This window comes from Alternaria hordeiaustralica, assembly GCF_023758085.1.
Source record: "Alternaria hordeiaustralica strain BMP 2776 chromosome Unknown scaffold_50, whole genome shotgun sequence".
In the NCBI taxonomy this organism is placed as follows: domain Eukaryota; kingdom Fungi; phylum Ascomycota; class Dothideomycetes; order Pleosporales; family Pleosporaceae; genus Alternaria; species Alternaria hordeiaustralica.
In genome coordinates, this window is record NW_026056822.1 from 50,298 (window position 1) to 65,824 (window position 15,527).

At 46.5% G+C, this 15,527-nt stretch overlaps 4 protein-coding genes across 4 annotated transcripts; 2 read left to right on the plus strand and 2 right to left on the minus strand.

Annotated features, from left to right (window-relative positions):
- Nucleotides 1-5,913: 5,913 nt before the first annotated feature.
- Nucleotides 5,914-7,059, plus strand: J4E84_010936 (uncharacterized protein; the record flags this gene model as incomplete). Its single annotated transcript, XM_049393491.1, has 1 exon — nt 5,914-7,059. One exon carries the CDS (start codon nt 5,914-5,916, stop codon nt 7,057-7,059), a length of 1,146 nt encoding a protein of 381 aa, XP_049238787.1.
- A 1,816-nt stretch (nt 7,060-8,875) lies between these two features.
- J4E84_010937 (uncharacterized protein) lies at nt 8,876-12,289 on the minus strand (the record flags this gene model as incomplete). Its single annotated transcript, XM_049393492.1, has 3 exons — nt 8,876-9,227; nt 9,288-12,077; nt 12,126-12,289. 3 exons carry the CDS (start codon nt 12,287-12,289, stop codon nt 8,876-8,878), a joined length of 3,306 nt encoding a protein of 1,101 aa, XP_049238788.1.
- Nucleotides 12,290-12,570: 281 nt separating this feature from the next.
- Nucleotides 12,571-13,360, plus strand: J4E84_010938 (uncharacterized protein; the record flags this gene model as incomplete). The annotated part of the gene is made up of 2 exons (XM_049393493.1): nt 12,571-12,646; nt 12,696-13,360. The coding sequence occupies 2 exons, from the start codon at nt 12,571-12,573 to the stop codon at nt 13,358-13,360; spliced, it is 741 nt and encodes a 246-aa protein (XP_049238789.1).
- Nucleotides 13,361-13,619: 259 nt separating this feature from the next.
- J4E84_010939 (uncharacterized protein) lies at nt 13,620-15,387 on the minus strand (the record flags this gene model as incomplete). The annotated part of the gene is made up of 2 exons (XM_049393494.1): nt 13,620-15,225; nt 15,290-15,387. The coding sequence occupies 2 exons, from the start codon at nt 15,385-15,387 to the stop codon at nt 13,620-13,622; spliced, it is 1,704 nt and encodes a 567-aa protein (XP_049238790.1).
- Between the last annotated feature and the right edge of the window lie 140 nt (nt 15,388-15,527).

Sequence of the window (15,527 nt, forward strand, 5' to 3'; positions counted from 1 at the left end):
GCGCAGAGCTAACTTAGTGTAGTCTATCTACGCGTTTTATTCTTAACCTTATACTTAACCTTATTCTTAACCTTAGCTAAGCGTACTACGCAGCGCGTAGAGCTAACTTAGTGTAGTCTACCTACGCGTCTTATTCTTAACCTTATACTTAACCTTATTCTTAATCTTAGCTAAGCGCACTACGCAGCGCGCAGAGCTAACTTAGTGTAGTCTACCTACGCGTTTTATTCTTAACTTTATGCTTAACCTTATTCTTAACCTTAGCTAAGTACACTATATAGCGCGTAGATCTAACCTAGTGTAATCTACTAATGCGTTTTATACTTAACCTTATACTTAACCTTATACTTAACCTTATACTTAACCTTATACTTAACCTTATTCTTAACTTTATTCTTAACCTTAGCTAAGCGCAGCGCGCAGCGTAGAGCTAACCTAGTGTAATCTATATAGTATCTCTTGTTCTTAACTATAACTATTTCTATAACTACTATATTCTAAGATTAATATAGAGTTCGTAGAGTATACTTAGTTAACTCTAGCTATATTACGTTATCTCTTTGTCTCTTGCCTATATTATTACTTTGTTTAGATAAATAAATGTTATTTAATTAAACATAGTACTAGTATTATATTACTACTACTCTATAGTGTTAACTTAGGTAGATCTTAGTAAAGCTTAAGCCTGTAGATTAACTATAGAGAACTAGTTCTTAATTCTACTAGCCTAATATTTCTAGAATATAGTAAGTGTTCTCTTAGCATTTACTAACTCTTAAGCTACTATCTGCGCCTAAAGAGTGCGCTCTTAGAGGGATAGAGGTGTAGCTACCTACCTACCTATAGTTAAGTAGTAACTTAGAATATTCTTAGACGCCTATTAGTATAACGTAGGCACTAAACTATGTTATATATTTATAATAGAAGAGCTTTATATAGGTAGAGAGCTTCTAATAGATAGCAAGCTTTCTATAGGTAGTAAGCTTTCTATAGAGAAGAAACTTACTAGTTAAGATTAACTATGTTTATTAGCGTAGTAAGAGTAGAGTAAGACTAGTCTATACGTACGCCTTATGCGCACAAGTATATATATCTATTTTAATTATTAGTTAAACCTCTAAACTACTATAGACTAGTTAGTTAACGCTAACTATAGAGTAGTCTAGGTGTATTCTTACACTTAACTACTTAACTTCTAGACTAGGCCTTAGGAACTAGCTAATAGACCTATAGACAACTAAGATAACTCTTAAAATAAGCTTCTAGATAGGCTACGCAGAATACTAGTAGAAGAGATATACTATTAGCTCTATAACAACAAGCGTGCGTTGCTCTAGACTACTTCTAGACTATTCTTAGCTTAGTAGTCTTAAACGTTCTGTCTATTGCGCTCTTTACGTCTAGCCTTATCTAGAGTAGTTTTTAGATATACTCTTAGACTAGTGTTCTTATATATTTATCTAAGACTATAGACTATATAGGCTTTATATGCCTTACTATTGCTATAGTTAATAACTTCTATACTACGTAGTATTAGTGTAGTGTCTATTAAGTGTACTCTAAGGTAACTTACTTACTAATAGCCTTTACTAGAGATATAGCCTTACCTATAGAGTTTATTCTATAATAATTCTACTCTAAATTGTTACTATCTTAACGTTAGGTATTCTACTATACTTTAGGCTTAATAAGAGACTTTGTAAGATATAGGCCTATAGCGTATATACCTCTGTTTTCTTTATTCTTTGCCTAGGCGCTAATTTTGCTATTAGAGAACGTAGCTAAAACATTAGTCTAGTATAGACTTAGTATATTCTAGATATACTAATTAGACTCTTAATAAATTAGTTATATTTCTCTAATATCTTATAGTTAATAAGATTCTTAATAGCTCTATTTAAGCTTTCTATATTCTAGTTTATACTCTAAGTTAATTCTATAATCTCTCTTATAAAGTAGACTACGTAAAATATAATAATATATATAATATGCTATTACTAATCTCTGCTATCGCAAGTAGTATATATAAGGTAATTGCTAAATTCTGTAAATATATAAGTAATCTTAGTATATTCTGCTAGTGTAGTAACGTACTACTAAGCTGCTTAGTGTACATATCTATAATAATAATTTAAATTCTAGTTCTATTTTAGTAATACTAGTTTATAGAGTATTCTGCTGTGCACTATTCTTAGAATACTCTAGTAAACACCTTCTAGTATATCTTTCTAGTGTCTCTATTAACGTATACCTGCGTAATTGTGTAGACTACAGTACTATATTAGATTAGTCTAAGTAAGAACTATATAATATACGTTTGTCTAGGCTCTCTAAGTAAGTAGTAAAGGTAATCTTCTATATAGATTTTGTAGCTACACGCTTAAAACTTATATTAATAGAGAACTAGCGCTAAGAACTATCTTAGAGTAGAGTAAGTTAAGACTAGAAGAACGTAATAATAACTAGGTTATTTCTATTATAGTAGAAGTGTTTAATGTACTAGGCAACGTTAGTCTAGAGTATACTAGAATTACTTCTATTCTATACTTACTCTGTCTAGCTTTCTATGCTCTGCTTAGTAACGCATCTTAATACCCTTAATTCTATTATTATAATATATTATAGTTAAATTCTTCTTACAATAGAGTGCTTAGAGTATATTAAGATTATTTAGAGAGGCGTATAGCTTAGCTACTAACACTAGGCCTTTATCTTAAAGTAGTTTATAAAGAAGATAGTTTTGTAACAAAGTCGCTAGTTAGAATTAGTCTTAGTTAGCACTTAATTAACAGTGCATACGTACTTATATTTTAATTACCTTCTTGTATAGTGTAAATAATTTAACGTAACTCTTCCTCTATAAGTAGTAGAAGCTTAGATAGTAGAGGCAGTAGGTAGTTATAGTTATTATAGAATACTATAACAATTATAGAATTAGTCTTAATTTTAACTAGAATAAAGACATAGAAGATGTTTAGATATAGACCTAGTTCTAGAAATTACGTTAGAAAGTTAATAATTAGTTCTTTACTAGTAAGGTAGGTAATCTCTAGTTAATATAAGTATTAACTAAGATAGCTCTCGCACGTACGTACAGTAGGTAGGTTTTCTTACTCTATTCTACTCTACAACATAATACTTAGTTATTACTAGAGATATATAATCTTCTTAGAATTATTATATTAAGAAGAGTATCTCTAAGTTATATTTAGAAAAGATCTTTCTTTTAAAATACTTACTCTACTAAACACTAAGGTTATGTTAATAGGTATATACAATGTAGTACTATAGAGTTTTAGACGTTATCTTATAAAGTTAGTCTACACTTAGACAAGTCTCTATATTAGTATAGTATAGAGAAGATATAAGACAGCTCTTAACTTATAATAACATTTGTATTCTACTAGATAGTAGACTAATAAGTCTTAGTATTATACTCTTTACATAAAGTTCTAAGACAAAAGGTTCTAATTATAGCTATAAAGTAGCTACAACTGTTAGACTAAACCTAGTAGAATCTAGATTACTATATACCTATAGATCTCTTACTATATAGAGTTTCTATTCTTATAGAAATAGATCTTGTATATAGTGTTAACTATACTCTTACTATAATAAGAGTAAGACAACTCTTGCACCTAAGAACTAAGCGCGCTGTAGTATTTAACACTTTAGCACTTATATTTATAGTAATAGTATTTAATATTACCTAGAATTTAGACTTTTGTACTATAATTAGTCTTAGAATTCTTTAACTTGTTTATATCTTTTTTCTAGACTTAGCTATAGCTATACTAGATTACCTTGTAGGCGTTAGTAAAACGCTAGAATAGACTAAGTGTTCTCTTATATCTTAACTGCTAAGAGAGCCTAATATTAGGTTTTTATATATAGTAACTCTACTACGTATATAGTGCTAGTAGGTAAGGTATAAGAGTATATTAGTACTATAGTTGTACAAAAGAGTACTAATACCTCTAGAGAAGTAGTCTAAGTACTATTTTAATTCTAGATAATAAAGTTATTATTAGTCTTAACTTCTGCTTTGCTGTTTAAATTAACTAGTACATTAGGTTTAATCTTAGTATTATTTAGGTAATAATTACTAGAATTACTATTAACGTTAACGTCTAAGAACTTAGGCTATTATAAGTTAGAAACAAACTTAGTGTAATCTAGGTAATATATACGTACGTCTTTAGAAGGCTTCTCTAGGTTTAGCTAGTAATGTGCGTTCTATAGTAGTATAAGAAGAGTTTATGCTAGTAGCTTAGCTGCTGTATAGACAAACTAGATATTACTTTACTTATTATTAGCGCGAGATATAGACTATAACTAGACTAAGTATACACTAGACTCTTAACTACTCTAAACGCTACCTACTTATACACGCTTTATTAGAGATTCTTCTAAGTCTCTTCTAGATACTATGTACGCGGAAGATGCTGTAGACATATTACAAGATAGGTCTAATAGTATACAACTACGCTAAATAGAGCAACTATAATCTATCTAAGATAAATTAAATTAGTAAGAGCCTAGTGTAAGCTGCGCTATAGTATACCTAGGTTATATATATACCTAAGAGAAAAGATTACTTAGTTAGTAACTTATCTAAGTATAGGTTTAAAGGCTTATTATAGTTAATAGTGCTACTAGTAGTAGCATTAATTAGCAAGAAGTTAACAGTAACTAACTAGAGTCTATAGAATTAGACTAGGTATACTCTATAACTAGACTAGATAGTAATTAAGTATACTACGCGTTAGCTAAGAGACTTAACTATATATAGTCTAAAGTTCTACTAGAGCTACGCTGCAATCTATTATAAAGTAATTATTATACATTTAATCTAAAGTAGTAGGTCTATATTACTAGAGTAGTCTCTAGGTATAGTCTAGGTTTTATCTCTGCGTAGGTTGCCTATAGCTAAGCTAATAGAGAAGGCTTTTATGCTACTATAGCATTAGTAATAGAACCTAAGTTTATTAGACTACACTAGGTACACACTAAGGTTAAGAATAGAGATTTTAGTTCTGCGTATCTTAGATCTAGATCTATCTTAGTCTAATCTAATATAGTGTTAAGAATAAATAAGCTAAAAATTCTAGAGTGCTAAGCTATTCTAGACACTAAGTAAGAATAGCTAAGGTGCGCCTCTGCAGCGCTTGCTAAGGTTACCTAAGGTTGCGCCGCAGGACAGCTAAGCTACACTGTCGTCTTGCACCTAGACGCGACTGTCCTTGAGTTGTGCAACCGCTAACACTCTAGTTAAGATGTGGTCGCAATCAGATGCTGTCTACCTCGGTTCAAACAGTAGTATCTCGTTGGTCTCATATTTTGACGATGCATAGCGGAGTGGTGACGGCGTGGTCTTGGCGCCAGTTTCGCGTTTCGAATGCGAGCCGATACTTGCCTCATCCAGCGACTTGCGACACCACCTCCCGCTTGCACAAAGAGCGCATTCCACGATATGGATGCTCATGAAGATGCAATTCAAATGAAAAGTCTCGCTGGGAAAGACTGGAAACCGCCATGACTATTACTTCCACCTCTATGCCAACATCAGAGTTCGGCCGCATGCGAAGACTACTGTCTCAGAATATCGTGTCTAAGCGTCTGACTGCGTCTGAGAGTCAGAAAACTGGGGATCAGCCTCGCATGGCTGCACGGGTACGGCGCCCCTTCATGCGCTTTACTTTTTCCATCCGAACCTCATGCCCTCTGCTAACGGTATCCTTGAAGCCTGCCCTCCCCGTTCCGCCCTGTTCCCGCGTGACCAACGCGGTTCACTGCAACCGTCCATCATTGCCTCGTGTTTGAACAGGATCGGCACAACCTCCATGCCCGCAATTCCCAACATCTCGCGTTAACATTTCGATCGACCGAGCTGTCACCGGCAGCTTCGTCGACATGCTGACGCTCCATTCGCTCTTCCACCTCCCTCCCGTACTCCTCGCTGGCCTCATAGCACGCGCATACGCAGCCCCCGATGGCGTTATCGGCGACGACAAAGGCGCGGGCAGGCCTACCTACGCGACAGCCCTCACCGGTGGCGAGGGCTGCGACTTCTCCGAGATTGAAGACATCCGCGATGGCTTCTCCGAGATGACGATTCTCTTCGCCGCCGCAACGCCCTTCGACCTCACATCCCAACCCGCACGAGAGTTCTTCGGCCCCTCGATAAACGCCAACTACACCGACATGATAGCCACGAACCTGCAACGCGCCGCCAACTTCGGCGTCCTGGAAGGAGGAACCGGCGCCGTAAACTCCGACATCCACATCCGCTGCGACGACCCCATGGACCTCTGCGACAAAGGCAACAAGCGCGAAGGCGACCACGCCGCCTACAACATCGGCAACGAACCGCACATCGTCTTTTGCTCCGACTACTTCCGCATGGACTCGCTCAATAATCGTATTAATAAGAAAGCCGACAACCAAATGGAGAAAGACCGGCTGATGGAATACTACAACCGCGCCTCCCTCTGGGCACGCATGGTGATGCACTTTGCCTCCATCGGCACAGCCGTCGTCCAACGCCCCATGCCTGCGCCCCCGAACTCCACATCCGAGTGGCTCATCTCCGTCTCTGAAGGCGCAATGAACACCTCTGTCCTCGCCGGCGTCCTCAACGAACAACCCGAAACACCCACCGATTTCCAAACTCTCAAATACGCATACGGCGCCACGCGCTCCAAGCTCCTCGCCGTCCTCTCCACGCAAATGTCGTACGATGCTGCCAACAATGCGGAGAACTATGCGTTGTATGCGCTGGCGCAGTATATCATCCAGAACAAGGGTTTCTATCCTGCGGTTCCGATTATGGATTTTCCGAATGAGGCGAGTGTGCTTACGAATGAGAACTTGCAGGATGGCGAGAGAGTCAAGTATGCGTATTTCGATGCTGTGGATGTGGTGGCAAGGCCAACGGATATGGAACTCAAGGGTGCGCCGTTGCCTTCGAAGGGTGCGGTGGTGAATGCTAGAGGAGTGGGGATTATGGTTGTTGCGTTGGGCATTGGAGCTACGCTTCTACTGGCGCCGTTCGGATGAAAGATCAGGAGGGTTGCGAAACGGAATACCTGGTTTTTGACGAGCATGTCGACATCAGTTACGGGAACATTTCCCCGAGGCCTGTCGATTGTCCCAGGCACAACTACCGAGGAAGAAGAAGGACATCGCCACGCCATAACGCCTCCAAGCTCGTCCAAGATATAGGTCGCATCACATCCGATTCTACGGCGGCATCCAACACCCTGCCACCCAGCGCGGACAACACATGCTTGGTGCATTACAACATGCAAGCCTGCCCGCGCAGAGCACATGCCTTGTTTTCGGGCTCTCTTCTAAGAACCTCGGCTGGTGCTGTATCGTTGGCGACGCTGAAATTCATTCCGCGTCAGCAATGATACAGCACCAGCTCAGGCTCTGAGGAGAGGGCCCGTCACGAGACACAAGCGTTTACCCGACGACTTCGACCGTGGCCGAGGCAGCAGCATGTAATCGGTCTTGCTATCTACCTACCTATCTACCTACTTACTTACCTACCTTGGAACCCCCAACACATATATCAAGAACAGCAAGCCCGGCGCGGGGCCTATTCACACGGGTGGGTGGGGGAGGCGGAGGGGAGGCGGCGGGGTGGGGGAGGGGCGGAGGTGGAAGTTTGTGTTCTCGAGGTCTTCATCAGGCATGACACGCGCTGTCTACCGCATGGTATCCAGTTCACCTTCCCCTCCGTCCCTCTCCCCCTTCCAAATTTACGAAGCTCAGTGTCAAGCACCTAGCACCTACCATCTCCCCCGCACGGTCTTCTCATAGTGAGAATGACAACGTGTATAACACCTTCATCGTCTCGGCACTGGAATTTTATCTGCTGGTAACCAGGAGTTGGAGCGATTATACGCGGTGTCTCCCGCACTATGAGAAGATTGTGAGGGGGCTGTGGGGGGCGAGATAGTGTGGAGGATGGGGAAGGGGAAGGGGAAGGGATAAGGTGGAGAGGGGAGAGATGGGATTGGATGGGGTGCGGATAGGGAGGGGGTGTGGATATGGATAATAGGGGAATGATAGATGGGCTTTTATGAGAGGGAAAGAGAGAGAGAAGTTGCCATTTGTTGTTAAGAGATCAACATCTTCCCTCCTCCCTTCCTTCCAATACAACAACTGCGTGTATCTTCCAACCCAACAACGGCTTATAACCCAACGCCCATCCATCTTTCTCCTCTCTATCTTCTCAAATATTTTCATCTCCACGGACACTAAGCACCTTCCCCGCCTTCTCCATCTCTCCATCCATCCCCATCTCCAGTCGCCCATCTTCCTGCTCTCCTCCACACCCAACCCCCTGTCACCGCGGCGGCGATTGTATAGATCTCATCGTTCTAGTTCCGTTGACTGAATCTTGTGTTGGAGGTTTCGTCGCAGGAGGGTTGGCAGCATCCGTCATCTGCATGATTCCTGTCTTGATTATCACAGGCATCGTAAGTGGTTCATCAGCTGTACATCATCGCCTGTGCTATCGCAGCACCACAGGATGGCAACGAATTGACGTCCGAATTACGCAGCATCTTTCACCCAACCTGACCTTCACGCTAAAGAACAGGCAGTATACATCGTACGCGACACTTCATGACGGACAGCATATATATATACATATTCCTTCCATTTTGACAGTATTGTTTCAAAATATCGCGGAGCTAACTAGACTCGCTGTGTAGATACGCCATGGAGTCCTGTGCACTCCGTCCTACCAACCAACCTGTCCAGCTCTAGAATGAATCCGACCTAATCATACATATTGAACAACAACTCCACCTTCACAGTCTTTCCGCCCAGGAACCACGTCCACAACCCAACAGTCACCATTTCACTTCTTCTTCCCCTTAGGCGCAGCCTTCGCCTTACCCTTCCCCTTAGTCTTAACCTCCTCCTCCTCCTGATCCTCCATATCCTCATCATCCCCATCTTTCTTCTTCTTCCCGCCCTTCGCCTTAGCCGCCGCCCCCTTCTTCGGCGCGGCCTTCTTCTTCGGCTGCTTAACATATTTATCCTTTGACAAATCCACATCCTCTTCTTCATCCTTGACCTCCTCGACAACCTCGCCATCATCCGATTCGTCAATCGCTTCTTCAAGATCCGGTTTCTCTTTGGCTTGCTTCTTGGGTTGGGCGACGGAGGAGGCTTTCATGAAGGGGAGGGGGTGGGATTGTTGGTTGTAGCTGTGGGTGGGTGTCAGTAGTGTGATGGTGTGATGGAGGGGGAGGGATGGGAGGACTTACAGGCGTGTAAATGTGGATTTGGTTTGAGAATCAATCTTAACCTTCTCTTGGTCCATAGGTCCAACACCTAATTCCATGATTGCGTCGAAGTCGTCTTTGGTGAGGTAGTAGCTGTCCATCAGCTCGATGACTTGCGGAACAGCGTCTTTGCCTTCTTTCTGCAGCTTCTGAACTAGGTCCGTCCATAGAAGTGGGACGTATTGCTGCCGGACCTCGTGTCGATCACCGGACGATCGCAGCCTCATGTGAGCTTGGATTTCCTTGATCATTCGGCTCAGCTTGTTCGTAGAACTGTTCTTTCCTAGCCATGACGTGAAGCGCGTCTGGTTACCAGCAGTGCTACCAGCAACATAGCTTGCGGGTCGGACGAAACTGAAGACTGCGTGTGTAGGCATCAGACTCCACTGCTGCTGAGAGCCGTGAATCATGCGATCAACAAGATCACCATCACTGATACTGTCGGCTGCCAGCGACGCTAACTCCAGGTTCTTCAGGTTCTTCTCTTTGCCAGAGTAGTTCAAGGACTGCATCGGGTTTGTGCCGAGGTAGTTCTCCTGCAGCATCAACGGACTGAACTCGTGGTCGTTGAAGTAAAGTTCAATCTTCTCGTTGAGTGTGGCTTTGCTGCTCGAGGCGAACATGCCGCCACCGAGAATCTTCTGTGTGATGTCCCATGGCTTCAAGATGACATGCTTCTCCCAGCTCTTAGACATCGTCTTGCCCTTGTCGAAATCCATGGCTGTTTGGTCGAGTTTGGCTGTGGAAATCATGTTGACGACCTGGCGGATATCGGCGTGGCTGCCTTCGATGAGTGCATTGACAACTGGCGCAGGCATCTTCAAGCCTTCTCGGTATGCGATGGTCATGATGCGTGATCGTACTTGGTCGACAGTGGGCCGTCGGAAAGGCAAATCGAATGTAACGTAGTCGAAGGGCTTCATCTTTGGCAGCTTCCTGTCGTTGCAAATGAGAATCATGGGAACCTCCGTCTTCTTGCACACGGCTGCGAGCGCACCGACACCACCACGGTCACCCGCAGACATGCCGTCGACTTCATCCATGATCAAAACGAGCTTCTTCTTGGCCGCCTCAACCTTCTTTCCGTCTCCAGCAAAGTAGCCGTGGAGTGAGTTGGTGCTGAGGACACCACGTAGACCGTCCTCGATGAGCTTCTTACTTCGGGTATCACTGGCGTTTCTCTCCACAATATCGTATCCCTCCAGCTTGGCGACGAGATGAGCTGCAGTAGTCTTACCAATACCGGGTGGACCATGCAGCATGATGGCACGGAAGTTTCCGCTACCGTCTTTGCCAGCGAGCTTGAAGCCAGTCTTGAGGTTCTTTGGGAACATCTGCAACCAGCGCTGGATCCTCTCAACCGTCGCCTTGTTGCCGCAAATCTGGTTGAGTGATGTGGGCGCATACTTGGTAGTCCACAAACGGGAGTCTACGGCCGGGCCTGCACTCTGAGCAGCTGCTGTGACGGCAGAGGCTGTCTTGCTACCGGAAGCTTTCGCTGCTGCCGACAGCTCTTTCTGACGCTTCTTCTCCTCTTGCTCAAGCTCTGCAGCTTGCTTCTTGATCTTTTCCTCCTCCTTGCGTTGCTTCTCAGCGTGCTCGGCCTGTGCCTTGCTGTCGCCCTTGTTGCCAGCCGCCGTCAGCTTCTCAATAAGCACCGTCAAGCCATCCTCGTCGATTGTCTTGATTTCCATCTCCTGGATCTTCCGCAGTTTGCTAGGGCCGGCATCTGTGCCTAGCACAACATAGTTGGTCTTCTTGCTTGGAGCGCCAGTGACCTTTCCACCGTGCCGTTTCACCAGCTCTTGAGCTTCAGTGCGACCCCACTTCTGCAGCACTCCGGTGAAGACGAATGTGAGGCCTGCAAGACATGTCTCTGAGCCTGAGGGCATCTCACTAGATCCGCCTCCGAGTGGTGCAGCTTCCCCACGACCTGCATTCGCCTGCCAGTTGAACTTGGCATTGTCGTCTTTGGGTGGTGGAGTGGGCGCGCGCACTGTAGGGATGCTGTCGTAGATGGCCTGGATATCCGCACTATCCTCAACCTCTTCCTTCTTGGCCTTCTTCTTCGCTGGCGACTTCGGTGTCGTCGTTGTAGCCTTCTTCGGTCGTCCTTTCTTGGGCTTCTCCTCCTCTTCCTCTTCGTCGTCAGAAATGGGTGACTTTCGCTTCTTGCCTGCAGTCGATGTCTTCTTTGGCTTGCTCTTCAGTGCTTGTTCATCCCCGTCGGGCTCTACAAAGTCGTCTTCTGCGTCGATGTCCTTCATGTCAATGTCTTCGTCTTCTGGGTCGAAGTCGTCTTCCTCCTTGATTGCCTTTTGTTGCTTGGCTGGAGCCTTTGGTGTTCCGCGATGTGGCAGCTTCACGGGTACGTCGTCATCGCTGTCTGAGGCTTCCTTGTAGTCGTCCTTGCCCTTGCCCTTAATATTGGCCTCGAAGATATCATCTGCGTCCTCCAGGTCGTCGTCCGGGAACTCGTCCTCGTCATCCCGCTCGGCATAGGATGTAACGGGTTTCTTCGCACGGCCAGATGCCTTAGCATTGGTAGCTGGAGTAGCCGTCTTCGACGCTTTTCCGTTCGCCTTCGCAGATGCCTTCTTCGGTGTCGCAGCAGGTGTCTCCGCGGCCTTCTTCTTGACAGGTTCAGTTCGCTTGGGCTTATTTGAGCTGGCAAAGAAGTCGGATGTGGTGGTCTCTTCGAGTACGGGTTCTGGTGTCGGTTCGCGCTTGAACTTCTTCGCAGCAGGCTTCTTGGGTGTCGCTTTCTTTGGCCTGCAAACTGTCAGGTTTGACGTCACCGAGTCAAAATTGTATACTCACTTTGCCTCTTCCTCATCATCGTCGTCAGAGTCCTCTACAACACGACTTGTGCGACCCTTCTTCTTAGGCGCAGCCTTCTTGGGCGCAGGCTCATCTTTCTTCTGCGATCCCTGGCTTGCCTTCGGGGGCCCGCCGCCAAAGAAGCTGCGAATGTCGGCAGGCATCTTGACGATGAAAAACGCGTGTAATCAGATTGAAACAGTGTGACGCGTTCGCTGACAAGTGTTGAGCCAAACAATGGGGGGAAATGGGGTTTGGGTGGGTTGATGGACAACAGGCGCCATTGACGTGCACGACGCGACTTCGCGCGGTCATTAGGCAATTAGGCAGGCGCATTGACGCCACACCCCCGCGTGCGCCACAGCAGCCACATGTGTGTCTTGGCATCAGAACTTCGACACCAAAGTTACGGAACGGCCTGGTAAAGGTCCAACATCACAACGCCATGCCGCCACCAAGGATATCACAAAGCCTGCTGGCTCAATTCGGGAGACTGAACATCTCCGCATCAAGACCCACACGTACGACTCCCAATTCCCACCTTCCACAGCTATGCTAACGCACCCCCAGTCCTCCAACAGACATGCCTATCTAAACCCCAACCCACCCTCAACACCCCCCGCCTCTTCTCCACCTCCCGCCCCCTCCTCAACTACCTCGCCCCCAAAGCCGGCGAATCACGCAAATCACGAAAAGGGCGCTGCCGCGTCCCCACCGGCGGCAGCATGCGCGGCACAACCGTCGTCTGGGGCGACTACGGCCTGCGCATGCGCGACCACGACCGCCGCATATCCGCGCAACAACTCCGCATCGCCGAAGAAACCATCCGCAAGCGCTTGCGCGGCATGAAATTCCGGCTCTACATGCGCATCGCCGCCAACATCGGCGTATACACCTCCGGCAACGACGTGCGCATGGGCAAAGGAAAAGGCAGCTTTGATCGCTGGACTGCGAGGGTGGCGGTGAGCAAGATCATCTTTGAGATTCAGGGGGATTTGCATGAGCAGGTTGTCATGGATGCGTTTAGGCTGGCGGGGAATAAGTTGCCGGGGCTGTATGAGTTTGTGAGGAAGGGGGATGCGCCCGTTATGGGGATTACGAAGGTGGGGTTGAATGGGGTTACGGAGGAGGATTTGAAGAGGCCGAGGAGGAAGGAGCCGCTGGAGCAGACGGCTGGGAGGATACCTGATGCGAATTCGGGTGCGCCGTCGAGTGGGCCGAGGGTGGAGATGTAGATGGGGTTTGGGATGGAGGCTGTGGACCGGAAGAATTGAGGTCGTCTGCCAATTCAGCTGCGTGGACGATGTTGTCAAGTGTAAATGCAATATGTAGCATGTATCATAAGAGAACATGTATTGAACTGTACAATTTTGGAATCGACAATGGACAGTATGATCAACATCAACCCTGAAGAAAGCACAACAAATAATGAATGGGGTATGTAGGTATCAACACGCCAGCCCAGCTCTCGCCTCATCAATCAAAACATTCCCCTCACGCCTTATACAAAGTATCCAAGAACCCCTTCGCCAAATCCACAACAACACTCTTATTCGGCAAGCTGCCCGCAACACCATACAACGCAGCCGTATCCCCCTTAACCGCGCCCTTCGCGCCCTTACCCTCCGCAATCCTCTTCCGCTCAGCATCCCTAACCTCCTCCGTAACCTCAACCAGATCCTCAATAAGCTTATCCACCACCGCAACAATCGGCAGCGTGACAGCAATGTGAATAGCAGGCGGGTTCTGGAGCGCATTTAAATGCCAGCCTTTACCGGACATGCCATCAGCGATGTCGTAGATATCGAGGGTGTTGGACAGGAAAGATACGACAGAAACCATGGGCCGACCGATGATCTTGAGATCAGACGCGAGTTCAGGTTTCTCGCGGATGGCGGTTTCGATCTTCTTCATGCCGCCGACGATTTTGTGGCAGGCGTCGAGGTAGCCGTTTGCGCCTTGCTTGACGAGACTGGCCCAGCAGCCTGCGATTAGGGCACCGGGGCGTGAGCCAGCGATGGAGGGGGATGCGTAGACGCCGCCGGACCAGTCCGGCGAGATGAAGTATTGGTACTTGCGGTATACGTCGGAGCGGTAGAGGACTGTGGAGTTTCCTTTGGGCGCGAAGCCGTATTTGTGCGTGTCGCAGGAGATGCTGGTTACACCGGGCAGACGGAAGTCGAAGGGCTCGAATTCGAAACCTGCTTTGGGGAGCATGGGGATGATGAAGGAACCTAGGCAGCAGTCTACGTGAAGAGGGATCTTCTTCTTGACTGCGAGTTTGCTGAGGCCGGAGATGTCGTCGATGATGCCGTGGGGGAAGTTGGGCGCAGAGCCGACGAGGAGGACGGTGTTCGGGTTGATGAGACGGGAGACGGAGGGTAGGTGAACCTTGTAGCTCGGTGCTTTGCATGCCACGAGGTGCATCTTGATCTTGAAGTACTCGCAGGCCTTGCGGAAAGCCGTGTGTGCGGTTTCAGGCAGGATCATCTCGGGCTGAGTGACGCCACGCTCAGCGTACGCCTTGTTACGTGCGGAGAGACAGGCCATGAGGATAGACTCTGTGCCGCCAGACGTTGTAACACCAGCCGCATCGTCTGGTGCGTTGAAGAGGGAGAGCACCATAGCCACAATCTCGGCCTCCATCTTCCTCACACCAGGGAACACATCCGGATGAATGGGGTTCGCAACCGTGAACTTGCCAAACGCCTCCGTCTGCAGTCTGATCAACTCCTCCCCACCGTGGTATACTGCACCGCTGACTCTTCCATCTTCCCACCGAGTATGCTCCATATCAGCCAGTTCGCCCAGCTTCTTGCGCACCTCCTCTTCGCTCCATCCTTCGGCGGGCAAACTGGTGATGCGCTCGACGCCGGGACCGCTCGGAACAAGTTTGCGTTCGAGTTTTAGGAGCGAATCAGACACCTGTGCCTGTACCTTGTCGCGCACGCCGGGAAGTCGCAGGAAGACGCCGTAGAGGTAGCGGCGAATGCTGATGTAGGCATCGCTGATGGAGCCGAAGATGCCGCGTCCTTTGAGTTGGTAGAAGGTGATGCGTGTCCAGCGCAGGAGGAAAAGGACAAAGATGATGTTGCGCAGGCTAGATATCTCATGTCAGTATTCCGCTCATTCACTTATCGTTATCGGAAGGGACGGGCGCATACACATCGATGTTCAAGGCGACGAGCTGGCCATTAGCGGAGCTCTTCCGCGCATTGAAAGTGTCGCGGAGACTGACGGGCAAGCGCGACGAGCCAGGCATCGTGGGCGGGTGGGCGACTGTGTGTAGGGTATCAATCAAGTCTACGCCAAAGACATGATAGTAGGAATGTGGAGTTTGGGACGCGGGTTGGCGCTCTGGTTAAGCATTTGCAAGAGGGCTTGCCATGTACGTCAATCACA